This window comes from Scomber japonicus, chromosome 16, assembly GCF_027409825.1.
Source record: "Scomber japonicus isolate fScoJap1 chromosome 16, fScoJap1.pri, whole genome shotgun sequence".
NCBI lineage: Eukaryota > Metazoa > Chordata > Actinopteri > Scombriformes > Scombridae > Scomber > Scomber japonicus.
In genome coordinates this window covers 18,138,507-18,155,949 of record NC_070593.1, presented here as the reverse complement: position 1 = coordinate 18,155,949, position 17,443 = coordinate 18,138,507, and the positions used below count along the sequence as shown (strand labels likewise).

At 39.6% G+C, this 17,443-nt stretch overlaps 2 protein-coding genes across 3 annotated transcripts; one reads left to right on the top strand and one right to left on the bottom strand.

Moving 5' to 3' along the window:
- Positions 1 to 119: 119 nt before the first annotated feature.
- dlst (dihydrolipoamide S-succinyltransferase) lies at positions 120 to 7,646 on the bottom strand. Of its 2 annotated transcripts, none has more exons than XM_053335735.1 (15): positions 7,505 to 7,646; positions 6,559 to 6,592; positions 6,397 to 6,445; positions 5,575 to 5,636; positions 5,402 to 5,476; positions 5,218 to 5,273; positions 4,659 to 4,767; positions 4,371 to 4,550; positions 4,108 to 4,193; positions 3,876 to 3,973; positions 1,878 to 2,008; positions 1,421 to 1,494; positions 1,234 to 1,317; positions 953 to 1,120; positions 120 to 815 (listed from the first exon to the last, which is right to left on the bottom strand). In XM_053335735.1, exons 1-15 carry the CDS (start codon positions 7,565 to 7,567, stop codon positions 681 to 683), a joined length of 1,404 nt encoding a protein of 467 aa, XP_053191710.1. In that variant the 5' UTR covers positions 7,568 to 7,646; the 3' UTR covers positions 120 to 680. The 2 variants fall into 2 exon arrangements, with proteins under 2 accessions (XP_053191710.1, XP_053191711.1); XM_053335736.1 differs by having other exon boundaries at positions 4,371 to 4,535.
- Positions 7,647 to 10,200: 2,554 nt separating this feature from the next.
- prox2 (prospero homeobox 2) lies at positions 10,201 to 16,903 on the top strand. The gene is made up of 4 exons (XM_053335940.1): positions 10,201 to 11,745; positions 13,675 to 13,782; positions 15,294 to 15,488; positions 16,736 to 16,903. The coding sequence occupies exons 1-4, from the start codon at positions 10,201 to 10,203 to the stop codon at positions 16,901 to 16,903; spliced, it is 2,016 nt and encodes a 671-aa protein (XP_053191915.1).
- The last annotated feature ends 540 nt before the right edge of the window (positions 16,904 to 17,443 follow it).

The window sequence follows — 17,443 nt, the reverse complement described above, 5'->3', positions numbered from 1 at the left end:
ATTGGTTGAAAGGCCTGATACATAATCTCTGTCCTCGGTCTATTCTTGTTCATTCATCTACCCGGATAGTCAATACAAAAGCACAAAAGACCAAAAAAAAAACCCCCCAAACTATACAGTTGAGTAATGCAGCTTTTATTGTTTAAAACTTTCATTTTTTCTTAAATAGTCTTTCTTACACAGCATAGAGATTTATCCTCTTTTTCTGTGAAACAGATGGCAAACAAATCTCAGATTTCTTAACTTTGGACATTTCAGAACATTGTTTCTTAGTTTCTAGACCAGTATGTGCGCATTGTTCCTCTCCCATAATAATGAAATGATACTATGGTTCAGTTTCATCTATGTTTGCCATTCATCTCACAATAAGCTGAACATGTTTCAGTTGTATGTAGAAAATTACATATGGTGCACAAGAATTATAGGATATCCTTTTGATCTAGAAATCAGCACCACTGAAACCCCAGACCCCAATATTACCCCACAACAGTACCTCGACCCCCTATCACTGCCAGCCTTACATATGTCCATTGCACAACCAACTGATCTTCAAAAACACTTTTTTCTAGTTAACCAATACAACAATACATCAACTGCAATTATGGTAATGTTCATCGGGTGAGTACAGCCACTGTTTGTGATGGGTGGTTTGTTTGGTTGGGCCTGGAATTGACGAGGGTTCACATGTCAAGGAGCAGCACCCTGGGGTCTTCCACAACTGACTTGATCTTGCGCAGGAAAGTGACAGCCTCTCTTCCATCAATGAGACGATGATCATATGTCAGGGCAACATACATCATGGGACGGATCTCCACCTAAAGAAGAGAAAAATCACTGAGATTGACTTCTAAAGCACTAACAGTTGGTGAAATACTGTGATACCGGTCAGTGTGAAAATCCTGGGTCAGGACTACATAAAATACACCTGTGTTTCTGTTCTGAGGAAACAAACCTTGCCACCGATTGCAACCGGCCTGTCGAAGATGCCATGCATGCCTAAAATAGCAGACTGTGGTGGGTTGATAATAGGTGTGCCAAACATGGACCCAAACACACCACCATTGCTGATGGTGAAGGTTCCTCCATCCATGTCCTCAACAGCCAGCTCATTCTTACGGGCCTACAAAGATACATCCACAATTACAATTAGTAACATTAATCATTCATCTGAATGACAAACATGACATAATTGTTTCATGACATCAAAATGTTTCAGGATATGTAAAATATTACCTTTTCACCCAACAAATTGATGGTCTTCTCAATATCAGTAAAATTCATTCCCTCTACGTTTCGGATTACCGGAACAACCAGACCCTGAGAGAGAAGTCACATGACTGAATTTTCTACTCTTCACATTAGAGACAAGTGGGCTATCAAGCACTTGCACTCAGCATTATATATAATCCACTTGTCTTACCTTTGGTGTGGCCACAGCCACACTGATGTCGACGTAGTCCCTGTACACTATCTCTTTGGTTGTGTCATCAATTACTGGAAGCACAAAAAACAGATTAAAATTGAAAATAATGACTACATTTGCCATAAAAATTACTTTCCTTTTCACATGTACCCTTTTCTGTTACAAAAAGTAAAACGTAGAGGAAAGTGAAACCCAAAGACTATTTATGTATTTTAGAAACCCAGCAATACAGACCACCCTGCTTCATTGTGGTCTGTCTTAAATAGGTCAGGGTGGTATAAGGGCAGTAAATAAGTTGCTGTTGGTTTTGAGGTTTGGTGCTGAAAGATACTGAAACCTGAATCTTTTTCTTCTCCACACACACTTCCAGTGACTTGGTACAAAACGTGCAAAGACACACACAACTGAACACCACAAAGTGAGGCATGACAGTCTTTTAAGGTTACATCTGTACCGGCATTGACAGCAGGTTGGTCAGACAGAGCGTAGGCAGCAGCCTTCACAAACGCAGACATGAAACCCAACTTGATGTTATGCTTTTTCAGGAAGGCATCTTTGTAGGTCTTCCTCATCTCCGAGATGTTGCTGCAGGGGAATGGAAAAAAGATAACTTGGCATTAAGGCAAAACAAGTAGGGTTCTGGCTTCTGGATTTGATAGGAGCTGAAAGATATTCAGCAGATCGAAAAGACTGGCAACATATGTGGATTTCATTATACATTCATGCAAAACATGGAATGTACGGCAGTGCTTATACAGAGTTATTACTTAAGAGTGACTCTTGCGTTTAAAATTGCATTTAATCACAAGAACTGGCAAGACTATTTTATATTCCAGATGTCAGTCACACCTGTGACTGTAAATCACTTAAAACTGTAAAGGCAAATGTATGCTACTTTAAATTGATGGGTTGAGAATAGCTGCTACAGATTAACGTTTTTTCTTAATATGTTATTAATGTACTTGACAGTACAGTAGTTTAAAATTGGTTGGTTTGTTGTTGTATGTGCATAAAACAGAACAGAAATGTATGATTAATATATATTCAAAAAATATCTATCTAGCTTTTGCCAGTTAAGTATACTAAACTCTAATTTATACTGAAAAAACTCCATGAAAATATTACAGTATAAATACTGTAACCAATTTATGATGAGCGATAAAGGTCACAGATATGACAATTATTACTGCTATAAAAAAATGCTGATACAAATTGAGGTAAATTAAAGCTATTGAAATTGGCCTGCTAATCATTTCACCATTGCTCATTTTTCTCTTGTATCTCTCTTTTTAATTGTTTGTTTTCCTGTCTCTAACCCTGTTGAAGCTCTAGGGTTTCTCCGCTAACATAATTAGCCCCTCCCAAGACACAGACTCTCCGAGAAAGGAGAGAAGAAGCGATAAAAATCTTCACTTTCTAGAGCCTGTAAATCTTATTGGGCTGTCATAAAAGCCCATATCGGTTGAGGCAGCTCTTCCACTCAGAGCGCAGGTCTCTGTGGGCCCCCACAGATGCTTCAGCCTCCTGTTCTGACTAGCTCCTTCGGCTCCAGATGAGCCCTAGCCTGGGAAGTCTTCCTCCAGACCGTCAATGTCAATCTAATTAGGATACATAGAAAACCCTGAATAGCCGAAAGCTGACACCACACATTTGCGGGGAAAAGAAACCCTCAAAGTGTTCTCTTCAGCACAGGGGGCAAGTGCAGACAATAACATTTCCTTGTAAATTAATAAAAACCTGTTTTAACAATTCTTATCTTCGTTTTAGATGGCATTACGACCAAATATTTACATTCCACTGTTTAAGAGGATATCGGGTTTCAAAAAGCTTTTCTATTGGGCAGATTCCAATCTATAACCATTTGTGCAAGTGTTGTTTTAGCTTTTAACACAGTTACACACACACACACACATAGGGCTGCAGCTGATGCTTATTTTTTGTATTATTGATTAATCTGTTGATTATTTTCTCCATTCATTTAATAGTTGTTTGGTCTGTAAAATATCAGAAAATGTTGAAAATTGTTAATCACGGTTTTCTAAAGCCCAAGGTGACATCCTCAAATGTCTTGTTTTGTCTCAACCAACAGCCCACAACTCAAAAATAATCTGTTTATTATCAGTGAAGACATTTAAGAAGCTAGAATTCGGACAGGATTTGTTAGAAAACTACTCAAAATGATGAATCCATTACCAAAATATTTGATGATTAATTCAATGGTTGGCAGCTAATTGATCGCAATTTGTGTAATGCACACGAATACACTGCTATAAACATGTTTATAAACACTAGATCAGATTTGGACTTGTACAATCTATAAAGTCTGTATTTTTTCCTCAGCGGCTTCTATTTATACGTGATCTGATAATGCAGCGGAGCACATTTCTCATTTATAATCTAAAATAGCATTGAGGGCTTAATAATGTAGGTCAACCAATTTAGAATTTCCTACCTCATGTCGACCTCATTAAACGTAGTCAACATCGCACAGGTGTTTTGGGCTTCCTTCAGTCTCTGGGCAATTCTCAGTCTCATGCGGTTCATCTTAACCTAAAATTGGGGGGAGGGGGCAAAAAACATGAGTTATCGGGCTCAGCAAATAGACGCTACAAAACTATTAAAACACATCTAAAATTCATCAGATACCCCTAAATATTTTAGGTGTTGTGAGTGTTGCACTTTACCCTGCTCTCTGCCCTGGCTACTTTAGCCCCTCCCTCTGCTGGGGCTGCTGGTGCAGCTGGAGCAGCACTGGGCTTGATGGCTGAAACTATGAAAAAGACATAAAGAAGCAGTTAATATCTTCAATAGACAGCAGTGAAGCTGTACTAGTGAAAACCCTGGCCTACAGATAGAATGATTAATCATGTATGCTAGAGGTCAAGAGCACAGATGTCAAGCAAAAACAGTTCTCACATGACAGACCGTCTGTCTCATGACAACTAACCTGGTTTGGTGGCCATAGCATGTGCTGGCACAGGTGGCACAGGGGGCATAGTGGTGGGAATGGGGCCCACGGCTGAGGGAGGAGGAGGTGGAGGGGAAGGTGGAGCAGCAGACGGTGGTGGTGTAGCTGCAGCGGCTGGGACCTCAGCTTTTGGAGCTTCTGCAGCTTTGGGAGCAACAGCTAAAAAGGTACACAGGTGAATAGTGATAATAATACAGATTTATTCATCAGCCTACATTATTATGTTAATATTGTAATGTTTCTTTATTTAAATAAAGTCCTAAATACCTCCTTTTCGAAGTTTGAAGAGAGGTGTTCCACCTTCGACCTTCCCTCCATCAGGGATCAAAAGCTCCTCAATCACCCCAGAAGCAGGAGAGGGAACCTGTACTGATGTCTGATGACAAGGTAGGAAGAACAATAAAAAAGTCAAAATATTCACAAGTTTCAAACTGTAAAAAGTTCAAGATTTTTTTTTTTTAAATAGAGCATGCTTCTGTGATTTTGCTAATGGCAATGTGATGAATGCATGCATTTATTTAAGTGTAAATATTAAATTGTCATCAGGAGCAAAATGTTTTATAGACAATTATTCAGAAAAAAAATCTGTTTTGTTCAGTTTTGTGTACTAGCTGAATTTGAGGCACACATGTTCAGTGCTCTAATACAGCCAGGAGTGCTCTAATCTCACACCACTCAGCACCCAACAATGATTCATTTTAGAGAGTAAAACAGGATGTTACTTTCAGAAAAATCTACATGTCCTAATTCTTTCATTAATATTGTGACCATACCCTGCAGGGCGTTAAATCTTCCTAAGACAAACAATCACAAACATTAGCTTTACCTTATCAGTTTCAATTTCACACACCACCTCATCCTCTGAGACGCTGTCTCCAACGGCTGTAAGGAGAGAACTTTGTTTACACATTTGAGAACAAACTGATAACCTTTAGTTTAGTTTGGTTGTGGTTTGGCTGGCATCTATATCAGATGCAGCTAATATAAGTACTAAGGACATTAGGAGTTACCTTTTTCCCACCTTACGTCCCCCTCTGTGACAGATTCCGCAAAAGCAGGGGTCTTAACTGTAACAACTTCATCTCCTAATGGATAAATGGATAAAGTTAGAAAAAGTTTTCCTCACTCCACACATCACAGCCTGTGCTTCATACTCACAGAAGTGTAAAAATAAAAGACCTACTGTAGGCTACAGATGTCCTGAAGTACTGGATCTGGAAGACGCTGGACCGGGGATCAGATTTTCTGAAGACACAAAAATAAAAGTAGTATTAGAAATTTGAGAAAAAATGCAAGCCATGTATGCTAGGGCTGGGCAATATATCGATATTATAACGACATCGTGATATGTGACTAGATATCGTCCTAGAATTTGGATATCGTTATATTGTGCTGTCTTGTCCTGGTTTTAAAGGCTGCATTATAGTAAAATGATATAATTTTGTGAACTTACAAGATTGTTCTAGCTGTTCTATTATTTACCTTTTATCCGCTTTGTCATTGTATCCAATTTACCGATGATTATTTATCAAAAATCTCATTGTGTAAATATTTTGTGAAAGCACCAAAAGTCATCCTTACAATATTGCTGTGATATTGATATTGAGGTATTTGGTCAAAAAAATTGTGATATTTGATTTAATCTATATCGCCCAGCCCTAATTTATGCTACAAATGAGTTGATTTAGATTGTCTTGGATGAGATGTGATATTGTCAGTCTGAGGTTTATCTGTGCATAGAATGAAACATGCCCTATATGTCCACTTTAGTAAATTATTAATACTGGGCACAACAGCTGGCTGTGAGAAGTATAGGGATACTGATAAGTGGAAAATTATTTATGACAGTATATATGTGGTAGGGCTATTAAACTGTGCTACACCTGACAACTAAAGGGCTGAAAACTGTCAATGTCACCAAATAAATAACTCATTCATGATGCCTGTGGTGTGAAAGGTTACTTGTCTCTACAAAGAGTGCTCTTTAGTTTGTGCGTATACTTACACAGTGTTGTTAGTGTTGTTGAAAGTGATAGAGTGGCTAGCGGATATAGCTGTGGGAAGAAGGACAAGAAGAAGAAGCATGTAAATAACTTCTTACATCAGGATTATCCAAAAGTAAAGATTGGGCTTTAATACCCCTTCTCTTGAACAGAAGCACACATACCTGCCGTGGACCGACGGGCTAACGCATTATTCCCCTGTGAAGAGACACAGTCAGGCATTACATGATGTATTTTACTAACTTTAAATGTGAAGCTTTGTGCAAAAAACTCTTCAACATTTCACAATCATAAGATGTCTAGACAAAAACATGCACTGGTACATTGGTTAACACTGACATCAGGTCAGAGTAACAATTCCTCATAGTGATAATAGTTAACTGTGAAATGTGTAGACAAATAGAGAGAGGCTTAGGTCAAAGGTCAATACTACGACCTCTGATATAATCAATGAAACTCTGACAAACAGGTAGCTTGTATAGCATTGCACGAGAACTCTAACAAGCAAATCAATGAATGAGATTTTTTGTGCAGCTAATAACTCAGAAGTTGCATTAAAGCTTATTACTCTACTCTCAACAACAATCTGACAAGTGGACACTGGGTCTTTATTGACATTTGACAGCACTAAAAGAAAAAGAATATCTTCTACTTTATCTTCTAGCTACAAACATTGCACTCCAAATTAGAAAACCTGACTAAACACCCTTACTAAGACAACTAAATATCCACTAAGTTAGCTAAACTGGGCGTTGTTTCCTCTCATAAACCACACTTTGACCTCAGTGTGACAGCTACACTACCCGTACATTTAGCATGTTACCATGCTAGCTACATCATATGTGTAAAGTTTGTGTTAACTTTACATGAACCGGTACTTTCCTCTTAGGTCAAACACCTTTAACATTCATGTTGAAGCAAAAGAGCAGGGGCATCGCTTTTAACTTTAATACACACTGCACCAAACACTTGTGGGGGAAAGTGTCAGACTGTCCTTGGCTCACAATGTTACGGCCTGGCCGCGGCCTAACGCTAATGCTAGCGCTGATGCTAGCCTGGAGACTTGTCGCTATTGGCAACCGTAACGTTTTATTCGTGCTCGTTTCCTACCTGGCGGATAGCAGACAAGGAGCGACCAAAATTCCTGGTGAGACACCGGGAATGGGACAGCATGGTGGCTGTGTGACCGCAGCCTGTCAACGGAAAGGAAGCTCCGGTCACACCGATAAACGAGGCACGGAGCAGGAATTGAGGAAGCAGTGTGGGATGAACCAAGTGCAGCGACCTGAGAGGGGGGGAGAGGAGCCGGGAGGGGGAGAGTAAGTGTGGAGGGGCCCACAGTGTCCTCACTGCATATCTGCAGCGACAGGCTACTTAGAAACTATATGAAGAAATAAACATAAACAAATGAGTATATACGGTAAGGGTAAAACTAAAAAATAACCTTAATTACAGATAGCCTAAAACAATCTATATCAAAAACATGGAATAGAATATAAAGTAATACAAGATAATGCCTTCAAGTATATATTAGTAGTATAGTAGGCTTTAATATAGCCTATATTTTAAAAAAGAGTATACAATAGAGAAAAGAAAATGTTTGAAAACTAAATAGGAAATAAGGATCATTTTTTAAACTGGTAAAGCTAGTCTGATTTTTTAAAAGTAGACGTTTGCCTGCTAAGATGCTGAAAGAGAATACAAAATAGGATTTTTTAAAAATTCAAGTCATTTGTATATTATTCATAATTTAAGTTGTTGTTTTTTTAAGCTTGCTTTAACTTTTGCACTTTTGATTTTCACTCATTTCTACTATGTTTATAGTATAGGCCTACCTAACCCTAACCCTTTGAAGTAGGTGCAATAAAATGAGGTAACACGTGCATCTCGTATACATGCACAATGATTCATAACTGATAAATGATGCATGCACGTAAAATGAAAATGTCACTATTTCCCGGAGTATGACTATTTTTTTGTTATTGAGCTGTCAGTAAACTGTCACTGCAATACCTTACCAACACCTTCCCCCTAGTTGACATTATGTGGGTGATGTGTTCATGGCCACCTCATTGCTGTTGCGTAGCCACGCCCCAGCGGCTGAACGCATCGACTCTGCTGCACTGATACTGTTCAACTCGCAGTGTACAGCAGGCCATCAGCTCGGCAACACGTCCCGACGCAACAGGTAAGGTCCCATCACCGCCGCTCAGCCTGTCTCTGTTCAGCGTGGTTAACCTGCAGAACTGTGAGAGTGTGACAAAGTGCATGCATGCATATCACTGCGTTTCAAATCTCATCTGTTCAGTGCAGTGCTTTTTTTTCTGTTTTTTGGGGGGCTTTTTTGTTTTCATGAGATTGATTGTTTATAACACTGTCACGCAATCTTTGGCAATACTGTCAAAACTGACAACTGTTATCACATGGTTGGTAAGGTTTTTGGTTAAACTTCTTTAGTGTAAAATGACTGTTTCAGGGTTTTTTAACTCTAGAACATATGTTTTGCTCGTTGGGATCACATTATTTCTTGTAGGATAAATAATCACATCACTTCATACTTTCACTTGTTTCATAAGTTAATGCCTAATTTTTAAATTCTTCTTCTTCTTGGGCACCAAATAATTCCCCATTTAAGATAAAAAGAAATATAGCCTATCTTACTGGAATTTTAAAAAAAGAAGCTATAGTATGGTAGAATAAACTTTGAAATTACCACTGCTGCCCACAAAACTATTACTTTATTAAAACGATTATTGTAACAATAATTGTAAATTATCAAAAACCTTCCTTTAGTTAATTATTTTATCCTCATACAGTAGTGTGATCGTTCTGATTTTATGTTTATTTATAATAAAACTAGATTTTAAAAAAACAAAACATAAATGGGCTTCTTAAGTTTTGCAAATTGCTGGAATAGAATCCAATAATGTAGAAATAGAAAGTAGTAGTCTTCTCTTTTCAAATCCATCTCTTGAATACTTGATGTATTTATAATAAGGTCAACATTGCATTTGCAGCCCAGTGTGTTAGTTAATTCTGTGTTATGGCACAAAAATGTTTCAAAATACACACTCAAAGGGCGTAAAAGCCAGTGGCTACACAGTCAAGCAATTTAGCTCTAGCGTATTTATTTTTTTTACCACTGAAGATCATTTTGGTCATTCTTTAAGTCGGTAGTAGTTTTTCTTGATATTTTCTCCTCTAAATAATGCATACACAGTGCCGTTTCTTGTGCATGGCCCATGGCTTTCATAAGCTAAAATTGCCTACCTTTCATGACTAAATCACAATTGTTCTTTTTATGCTTTGTGTTAACCATTATTGCAACCCCAAGATGAAAGGATACAGAAGAAGGCACTCCCTTATTGCTTAAGATCAAGGATTTTTTTTTTACCAAGGATCTTGCAAATAACGTTCTTTGAATTTCTATCATATATTACAGTCATTTTGCTTGTTAAAGTAATAATTTGAATATCACAAATCTAATTTCAAGTTACAGACAAAACATTACCTGTGGAGGCTCTATCTTACATTCTGATTAATATACTTTATCTTTGCACATAAGCAAAGCATTAAGAGACACTACGTTCTACTGTTGTAGCTGCACACAGCAAATAATAAAACCATATTCAGAAATGTATGAATGAGGACTAGGGCTTCACATTTTTATTATTTTTTGAATGTTGTTTTTTCCCCCATTATTTATTATCTTAACTGTGTTTGTTTTTCTTTCTTTTCAGATTCTTGCATTTAAACTGATTTTGCAACGTGTGTAGCTGAAGCCTTTACCAGTCCTCTCGGTGAGCATGAACCTCAGTCTTCCCGACCAGAACATGCATAGCTCCAGCGAAGGCTACCTAGAGGACGACAAACCTGATGTCATGTTGCCTTGCTTTCGTAGAAACATGTGTGATGAGCCTCTGGCCTCGTACTCAAATGGATCCATCATCTCTCAACTCCTCCGCAAGACCATCCACAACAAGAGGGCACTAGATGAAAGCCATTTCTTCCTTTCCAGCTCCACTGCCGCTGACTCGGTTCAGGAGGACCAAAGCAGCGTCTCCTCAAAGGACAGCACAGCAGAAGCTTCTTCCCCTGGTGGCCATGTCTCTACAGGGTGCAGCCCAGAGGGGGAACACCCCATCACAGACCACCTGCAGGCAAAGAGGGCCAGAGTGGAGAACATCATCAGGGTCATGGCGGGCTCCCCCAACAGCAGGCAGCACGGTGATAGTGAGAGGTCTGACACCGAAGCCAGGGAGGCCCGAGAAGCGTACAGGGAGAACAAACGCAAACAGCGGTTGCCTCAGCACCAAGAACACAGCGTTGGAGGACCGGCAAGCAGAAGACCTGGAAGCAGCAACAGTGATAGCTGCAACACCAAGGATGAGGAGTGTCACAAGCTGAAAGAGCAGCTCCACAGCATGCAAAGGCTCCTGCGTCAACTCCAGGAAAAGTTTCTTCAAGTGTATAACCAGGAAGATCCTGAACATGATGACCGAGATGAGACAGCTGCAGCCATTGAGTGTGACACCCTGGGGGAAAACACAGAGTCGCATTACATCAACACTGAAGATGATTTTGAGAGGAAGAATACCAGAGTAACCTCAGAGTGTAAGGACAGAATGAAAGTAGTTGGTTATTTTGTGCACCAAAGAGAAAGTCAGAACCTGCAGGAAACCTTGAAACATGAGCTCTCCAGGGCTGTGAATGATTGTGTGGACAGGGTGTTCAAGAAGGTTTCGTCACCAGGACTGGATCTGTCCCCTCAGCAGCGCATGTGCTCATCCCCAGAAATGCAGATCAGCATGGGTGCAGACAGGAAGAGCCAGCAGGCCAGCTCCATCCAGGAACAGCCCCAGGCTGAGGAGGCTGCAGTTAAATCCCGCTCTTTGGAGTATTATGAAAGCTCCGAGGCTCAAAGCTCACAGGACCAGACAGAGGCGCTGTCACTGGTGGTCCGCAAACCGACAGTGACCCCTCTGGGCTCAGTCACACCGACCGTGAAGAGGCCCTATCCAGTCCACCAGACACCATTTCAGTTCAGCTACAGCACCCCTCTGCACGATAGCCAGATCCTGGAGCACCTTCTCAAATACGGGCCCCATTCTAACTTTGGCGGTCTCCCATGCATGCCCCCATCAATGGACAGAACCTCCCCAGACTCAGTGGACCTGCCCTGGGACACCATTGCAATGAGGTCCAAAGTGACATCCAGCCACCTCGGCCACCATGCTCGTCCCTCCGCCTTGGGGCCAGTGACGGTTGACAATCTGTGTCTCCCTCATGTGAAGATCGAGTGTGCTGAACTGCAGAGCATGGCTGAACGAAACCCATACATGTCTCTCAACATATCCTTTCACTTCAAAATATCAGTTAAACCAGAGAGGGTTTTCCTTTCTTTTCTTTTTTTTACACTTTCATGATGCAGGATTTGACCACACATAGCTGTTACAGTGTTTAAAATGAAGACATATCTCAGATAATACTCTTAGATAAAACTGTTTTTTCACATATGTCCAAAACAGTGTTCAGAAATCCTCTGACTTAGTTGTGTAAATATTTCATTAAACTGCGTACATCCCAAGAAAGAAAATCTACCTGCACAAATACTGGAGTGAAAACTCTGAAGGGAAATCATACTCTTCTGTTTTCAACACGGTATGTTTGGTTCTATCTTAGATATACTGTATTTACCTTTTTATTATATACAGACTCCCTATATTTCAGCCCTTCTATTTGAACAATGACTGGTTGAGCTTCATTGCTGCATGGGCAGTTCCAGTAACAAACTTCAAGGAGAATTTTTTCTTTGATCTTGCTAACCCCATAGAAAATTATAGCATCTTCTTTAATCTGAGCAGAGTAATGACTTTAAGTCTAGAAAAAGACAAATAAAAAGGAATACTAGGCTTTGATAAGAATTGCCAGGAACAAAAGCCAATTTTTCAAAGGAAGAGAAAGCATCGGTTTCTGTTTCAGGAAGCATCGTTTTTTCAGACTTGAAAAGGTGCAGGATCTATTTCTCCATCATCAGAGTGATAGGGGTGCATCTAAAAGGTCACATCTGAGTGCTGGTGGAAACCACAAGTGCCTCCCAACCATAACACTTGAGCTCTTGTCTTGAGCATTTGTTGTTCGATACCTTTGACAGAATGGACATCATTGAAATAGAGTACAAGATAACAATATTTTTCCTCAATGCTAACTCTGAAAGAAAATCACTCTGTGACATGTTGATTAATTCTGGGACCATTTTTTTTGGTCAAATAGCTTGGAAAGTTGAATAGCATTTTTTAAATTCTCAATTCAAAAAATCTCAATATGATGGGAATATTATCATAATAATATCAACATTATATCAATTAAATTAAATTAAATTATTTTATTTTCTGTCGCTTGTCACGGAGAAAATGATTCAAAACAAATGATCGTAAAATAGTCCCAGACGTGTTGTTTTGTTGATCCTCTGTCGCAAGGCATTAGAGAGGAATATTACATGGTGCCTCTCAGGATTCGCTTTATCTTTACAGTGCAAAGAGCTCTGCTTCTCTTTGAACAATACCACATAAATCTTTCATCCCAACTTCCTTATTTCAAAGGTAGGGTTCCCTAATAAATATATGGTGTGGTGACCTGATAAGGAAATATTATGACCTAAGGCGTGCTGGTGAACTACAGAGGAAAATCTCCTTAGCATCTTCATTGCCATAGGGGAAAAACTTGAGAAGGAATTGCATTTATTAATACTTGTAGCAATAGAAAATATATGTTGTAATATGCGTACATTGACCAAATGATTACAGCATCCTCCGTTAAACCATTTAAATTCATTTTAATATTATACACAAAGGTGAGACACTATAATTACTAAAATATGTATAATCTGTAACATAATTTTAAGTTTCCCATTTTTGCAGGATTTGTCCATGGAAAAATATAAAGCAACATATGTTGTCTTCAGTTCTGTGTAACTATATCTGAAAATCAGCTCCATTTTTTCAAAACATTTCCAAACAAGCTGTCTTAACTGCCAGGCATGAAGTGCTTTGCTCTCTAATTAAAAATCCCTAATCTAATTCGTAATTCTGTTTTGCCAATAAGCACATGTTAGAGTCATTATTGACTCCCTGGTTAATGCCGAGCTGTTCTTTAGTGAAATTTGATTTAGCTGAAGATCAAGGCAACACAATACTCTGGTCTACTATCACTTTGCACAGGATTGTATGCATTGTGTTACATTTAATTGTCAGCTCTTGTGCCTTAACCTAAATGTGAACATCCAGGAGGGTCTCACCCCGAGCCATCTGAAGAAGGCAAAACTCATGTTCTTCTACACCCGCTACCCCAGCTCCAACGTACTGAAAACCTTCTTCCCTGACGTCAAGGTAACTTTACATTACATATATAAAGAAATTTCACTTTTTAATTGAACAAAACAACCTGCGGAATTGTTTGTCCTGCTTTTTAACACCCCCGGTATCTACTTGTCAGTGTGTGTTTGGGACAGAAAAATCAGCAGTGTGTCGGAGGAGAGAAACAAAAACGCAGAGGGTTTAAATAACAAAGCCACTGAGCTGCTAGTATGTCCTGGGGGCAGAGGGAGATACAGGGGCATTCTCTCTTTAAAAAAGCCACTCCAGTCAGCAAATGGAGTGACAAAGGACTCTGTAGGCAAGGCATTGCTATTGAGTGTCAACAGAGAGTTGGTATTAGAGACTTGCAACCAGGCAGTGAGCTGTGAGTGCTGGCCCTAAACACAACATCCTGTGTATTTTGGCCTTGGTCTCGTGTCATGCCTCCTCTTCTATCTCCTCTTTTATGCCATCTCTCCTGTCTCCTTATCTGTGTCCTGTTGTTAGCTCGCTTCATTCATCCTTTTTATCTCTGTGCCGTTCTTTTCACTCCTATATAGGAACATTATATCCTTCCTGCTTGTGGCACATAACCTACTCTCCTGCCTCCCTTCCAATTTTTCTCCAAACAACTCTCCTGTCTCTATTACCTCTCTACTTTCTCTTCCATCTCCTCTCCTATCTTGTCTCTTTCCACCACGGCCCTGGATCCGTGCGCCAGCGTGGGCCCCTGCCTCTCAATCTGCTCTGACCCCCGGGGTCAGGGGGGAGGATGCTGTCGCTGCAGCCTGCGAACGTCTCCTCCTTGCTTACAATCCCGTGGTGGGAAGTGGCACTGAACAAAAGAGCATCTAATCCCAGTGTCTGATTCCATCCTATCAGCCCGAGTCAATGAGAGGGAAGCTTCCTTCTGTCCTTATGCTGCCGCTTTCTCACCCACCACACCAGAGGGAAGAAGCGTCTTTGATGCCTGCCCAGCCCTTAGGCATTTTTTTCGGTCTTTCTGGATGACGAGATAGAATAACAAGACTAATGTCAAGACTGAGTTTAGAAATACAGAGCCCTGACAGATGTTTTTTCACCCCGGACATTGGTGGGAAAAGATCAGAGCAATTAATGGGAAAGAGTGACAGACCATTTAGGTGGAATTTTGCCCCACAGGTATTAAATGTGAGTTTTCAGTCAATCATGAAAAGGGTTTCTAATGCCACAGCCTCAGAAGGCCATTTGATTTTTTAATTGGAAAGCATTGAGATAAATATTTTTTTAATTTCTGTATGCTTTCATTGAAGTCTAAAATTGAAATCTCAAATTACTTACTTCATTTACCCCCTAATGGATTATCTTTGTTTTCATTTGCTTTCTTTATATGAAGGTCAAAGGTCAGAACAACACAACTTCTTTGGGATTCATTATCAAGACCCTCCAGCTAGACAATTTCTTATTAACGCAGAGGCTTCATTTGGGGCGACAGTCCAAATCCACTGCTGTAAATGTATGAATATGATATTAAAATCTGTTGCCCTTTTTCTCTCTGTTTCTAGTTCAATCGCTGCATCACCTCACAGCTCATCAAGTGGTTCAGTAACTTCAGAGAGTTTTACTACATCCAGATGGAGAAGTTTGCCCGCCAGGCTATTGTGGACGGCATCAGTGATGTCAAAGATATTACAGTCAGCAGGGACTCAGAGCTGTTCCGAGCACTCAACATGCACTACAATAAAGCCAATGACTTCCATGTAAGTGTCACTCATTAGTCATTCCTCTTTTGTGCTAGAGTTTATATTTTTTGTATTATTAAGGTGATTTTTATTCAGCTGATAGGTCTGCTTAAATTATTTTCATTTCTACTCACCATCCTTTTTCCACAAGGTAATGCACCTTGTTTTTTATGTGTGTTTTTTTTTTCTCTGCATAATTCGAGAAAAAACATTAGTCACCGTAAACCCATATCTTGGAGCTGCAACATTCATCCTAGTAGTTACTAACCTGCTATGTCAGACCTTCTGCATGTGTCTGTGGTCATGTATGTCCTCGTGCTGACCTGTGTGTCACACTGCACCTGTGGCTGGCCAGCCTTTACTGCCATTATCTAAACTCCAGAGTGATGCTTTATCAAGCTGTGGGAAGAGGAAGCCGCAAAATCCCACTAAAACAACTCAGGATTAGAGGACCAGTACGCCTGAGCGAGGCCGAGATTGCTACTGATGCGGAATGCTGAGAAAGACGCTGTGGATTCCGAGGGAGAAGGCCGCTTGGTGGGAAAGGGCCGGGACCGTTTTCTTTACCTTGGGACCAAGACATTCCTTTCCCAGGGATGCTTTGTGTCAGGAGATGAGGGGAAAGAAAAATAACTTATGCCAACAAATGTTGTGTTAACTGGCCAGTGGATGGGAAACAAGGGCTGCGGGGCGGTTTTCTCCCAGCATCCCTTGCATCTAGACCTCATTTGATGATGTGTTTTTATTGATCCCACTGTAGTTATGGGCAGAGATGGAAGTCACGCACAGATTCTTATCTCAACTTTAACCACAACACACCCTTATCTCACCCAAACTCTTTCAAATCTTAACCATTTGAACTTTTTACAAAAAATTTAACCATCTCAAGTTTAACAACCAAAAATAGTTATTTTAATCTTCAATTTTTCCCCACAATTTATGAAGAAAACTCACTCTTCTTCAGTTGTTATTTTAGGTTCAAGAAAAGAAAACAAGCTAATCAAAGAGGCCTCTAATAGAAAGTTAATGATTGCAGTGTTGCATGTATCGTATGTGTGCAGAGAACAAAGCGATGAGCTCCCTTTCATCAGTTTGACTGTTTGAAGAATTACAGGTCTTCATAAATTTCATAAATCTTTGACTTTGAATAAACTGAAGACAGAGTGCTTCAGTAGCCTATGTCTGTAAAACAGCATTACATCAAGTGCTTTTTCACCATTTACTTTACTTCTAAGTCTCCATGTTTTCTCTCTCTCTCTTTCCAGGTGCCAGACAGATTCCTGGAGGTGGCTGAAATTACCTTACATGAGTTTTACAATGCCATCTCTGCAACCAAAGATTCAGATCCCTCCTGGAAAAAGGCCATATACAAGGTGATCTGTAAACTGGACAGCGACGTCCCAGAAGAGTTCAAGACATCTTCCTATTTATAGGTTGAGGTGCAGAAACACGACATAAAGGTGGATGAATTGGTGATATCCCAAGTTAGTTACTCAACAGTATTATTTCATCATTTCTTGTAGTGCATTTGAGGTGAAATGTAGATGTTGGATTATGAACTATTTTGTAAATCTGTAAAAAAACAAAAACAACGCACACACACCATTTTAAAAGTTAAGAAACAATCTACAGTCTGATATACTCTGTGTTCTACTTTTACCAAGAAGAAAATATTGATGAATATTAAGGCTCTTGTGGTTTATTTTATTGTTTAGTGTTTACTTATATAATCTGCCTCAACGCATTTAGAGAATTATTGAGTTTGTAGGTGTGTAAAATGTTTACAAAGATGTACTCATTCTTTTCAGTATTATTAATCGATAGCCTGTAGCCTGATTTAGATTGTTGAACTGGAAGAGTTTTGTTTTTTTTCTTTGGCAATTACCGTCAGTATTAGTTTGCAAAGTTTTTGCATTTCATTTCATAGCTGTGTGTTGTGTAAATGTACATGCGCTGCTGTTGTATGTTGCATT

Coding starts and splice junctions, on each gene's coding strand:
- dlst (XM_053335735.1), bottom strand. CDS start 7,567: ATGCTGTCCCATTCCCGGTGTCTCACCAGGAATTTTGGTCGCTCCTTG. Junction 5,274..5,401: donor GGACGTAAGGTGGGAAAAAG/GTAACTCCTAAT, acceptor CTCTCCTTACAG/CCGTTGGAGACAGCGTCTCA. Junction 4,551..4,658: donor CTTCAAACTTCGAAAAGGAG/GTATTTAGGACT, acceptor GTACCTTTTTAG/CTGTTGCTCCCAAAGCTGCA.
- prox2 (XM_053335940.1), top strand. CDS start 10,201: ATGAACCTCAGTCTTCCCGACCAGAACATGCATAGCTCCAGCGAAGGC. Junction 11,746..13,674: donor ACCCATACATGTCTCTCAAC/ATATCCTTTCAC, acceptor CTAAATGTGAAC/ATCCAGGAGGGTCTCACCCC. Junction 13,783..15,293: donor CCTTCTTCCCTGACGTCAAG/GTAACTTTACAT, acceptor CTCTGTTTCTAG/TTCAATCGCTGCATCACCTC.